The sequence below is a fragment of the Pelophylax lessonae genome, assembly GCF_965119305.1.
Source record: "Pelophylax lessonae genome assembly, chromosome: 1".
Taxonomy (NCBI): Eukaryota; Metazoa; Chordata; class Amphibia; order Anura; family Ranidae; genus Pelophylax; species Pelophylax lessonae.
The window spans coordinates 284,110,782-284,113,423 of NC_138768.1; the positions used below are offsets into that span (position 1 = coordinate 284,110,782).

At 55.0% G+C, this 2,642-nt stretch overlaps 1 protein-coding gene across 2 annotated transcripts in view; it reads left to right on the forward strand.

Moving 5' to 3' along the window:
- Positions 1–454: 454 nt before the first annotated feature.
- The window catches only part of MN1 (MN1 proto-oncogene, transcriptional regulator), a 78,523-nt gene continuing 76,335 nt past the window's right edge, over positions 455–2,642 (forward strand). The window contains exon 1 of one of the 2 annotated variants that reach the window (XM_082259168.1): positions 455–2,642. This exon is cut by the window's right edge and continues 1,318 nt beyond it. In XM_082259168.1, coding sequence (XP_082115294.1) covers positions 504–2,642 — 2,139 coding nt within the window. In that variant the 5' untranslated portion in view covers positions 455–503. The other variant, XR_014225326.1, reaches the window with a different exon arrangement.

The window sequence follows — 2,642 nt, forward strand, 5'->3', positions numbered from 1 at the left end:
GTCCCTGTGATTGGGGTGATGGAGGTGACAGGTGACAAGTCCAGCAAGTGCATTAAGGAGACCCCCCCATCCTTTGTGCCCCTTGTCAGACAAAAGGATACCGCTGGTGCTGGCCGGGTTAGGATGCCAATCAATGGCAGGCAGGCAGTCAGGCTGGTCGGCGTGCTCGGTGTTGTAATAGAGCAGGACCACCTTAAGCTTAGGCCCCGCCCCCTCCGCGCTGACATTGGCTGGCCGCTAGTGCGAGGAATGGATTGCTGAAATGCTAAACTTGTTGCTCGCTGATCGGAGGGGAGAGGAGACACACAGTCACACATCGGCACAGCCAGGCTTCTTCTTCTACCATGAGACTTGTCACCGAGCCCGCTCCGGACATCCAGGAGGAGCGCTGATCACCCCCATCATCCTCCTCCTCCCCCCTTTCTATCTGGTGTCCCCCCACCCCCCCCCCTCAGCGCACCATGTGAGCTCCTCCGTGTCCCCGATCGCTGCATTCCCCGGGAATGATGTTCGGGCTGGAGCAGTTTGAGCCGCAGATTAATAGCAGAAGCAGTAGTAGCAGCAGCAGCTCCGCCACCGGAGAGAGGAACTTCACCATGAGTGCCCACTTCAAGAGCGCTGCCTTCCACCCCGGGGGCACGTCCGGGGCTGTGGATCCTGCCATGGGAGCCTTGGGCGAGCCTGCTATGCTGGGCATCAACCTCAACGGAGAGCCTTATGGATACCATGCCAGGGGACACTCGGATCTCCACCCTGCTGGGATGCAGCCTGTCCATGGCTTCTTCAACAACCAACATCACCATCACAGCCACCCCAACCCTCACCAGCATCACCCCCACTTCCCTGCCAACTTTGCTGGGCCTGAGGCCACTGCCTCCTGTCTGCACGGTGGCCGGCTCATGGCTTACAACAACAACCTTGGCAACCAGCAAGGCTTCGGGGAAGGCTACGAACAGATGCCCGAGGGCCAGCAATCGGGAGAGGGCTTCGGACAGCAGAGATCGGGCAACCTACCCGATTTCCAGCACCCCAACTCCACCGCCTCCAACCACGCCGTCCCGGCCCCTTGCCTTCCCCTGGACCAGTCTCCCAACCGTGCTGCCTCTTTCCATGGGCTTCCTGCGTCCACTTCTTCCGATTCTCACAACCTGGAACAAAGAAGGATCCACAACCAAGGAGGCGTCGATGCTCTGGAATACAATTATCCCAGCGACGGCCCGTCCGGACACTTTGAGGTACCTGTCTTTTCTCCTTCCGAGTCCGAGGGTCATTACGGTGCTGGCCGCCAGGTTCCCAACAGCGCCTTCCCCGGTGCTTCTGTTTTGCCTAGACCTCCTGGCATGGTGGGCATGTCCAAAGTTCACCCGCAGCAGCAGCAACAGCAGCACGGGGTATTCTTTGAGAGGTTTGGAGGTGCTCGTAAGATACCTGTGGGCATGGAGCCTGCAGTCAATGCCAGACATCCCCTCCTGCAGCAGCAGCAGCAACAGACAGGTTTGATTGCCAGACAAAACTCATGCCCGCCATCGATTGCCAGGCAGCAGCAAACTGAAGGCAATACCTCTAACCCAAACTTGCCGGACAATGGACCAGTAATGCAGAGCCAGCATTCGCAGTTTGAGTACCCCATTCAAAGACTGGAGAATAGAAATATGCATCCCTATTCTGAGTCCATGTTCAATATGCAGCAGGGACCTCCACAGCAACCTCCAAATCAAAGATTGCAACACTTTGATGCCCCATATATGAATGTCACCAAAAGGCCCAGGTTTGACTTTTCAAATAATCACGGGGTTGAGAACTGTGCTGCCTGGAATAACAACAGCATTCACAATGCCGGCATTGATAGTCACCTTTCCCCTTCTACCTACCCTGGCCTCCCAGGGGAATACCCTCCTCAAGTGCCAGACAGTTTCCCCCCTGGCCCAGCTCTACAGCACCCAGGCTCGGATCACCAGTCCTTGCAACAGAGACAGAACGCTGCAATGATGATTAAACAAATGGCTTCCAGAAACCAACAGCAAAGAATGAGACAAGCTAATCTGCAGCAATTGGGCCATCATGGCGATGTTAATCAAAGCAGCATTGTCCATGGAGGTCAAGTGGGGAGTATTCCACCGCCTAACTTTGATCGTGAAGGAGGGAGGATTGGTAGCTTTGATCCTCAAAATCCACATGTAGGCCAGGAAAATGCTTGGTTTCCTGGACCTCACCCACCAGGTGACATTTTGCAAAGGAGAATGGCTGGGTCAAATCTCCCTACAGATCCTACATCCCATGATATTAATTTACAGCAAAATGGATCAAACATGCTTTTTAGGCCGGGTGTTAACAGGATGGGTATGCAGGAGCCGCTGGGGCTACCAGGAGAAGGACATGTTCCTGCCTTACATTCTCCGGGTATGCACTCACAGTATGGAAACAACATGGCTAACCTTTCCCAAATGCAATCACCGGGAGGTGGGGTGGGCATGAACAGTACCCCAGCTGACAGAAGGGGCGCTCCAGACTTTGCAGCACCAGCTATAGGCCAACAGTCAGGATTCCCATTTGTTGGATCAAATAGACAGACGACACCTCATAACCCACCTGGTGTCAATTCTTCCCCGAGTTCATACCCACCGCAGTCCGATTTCCAAGCT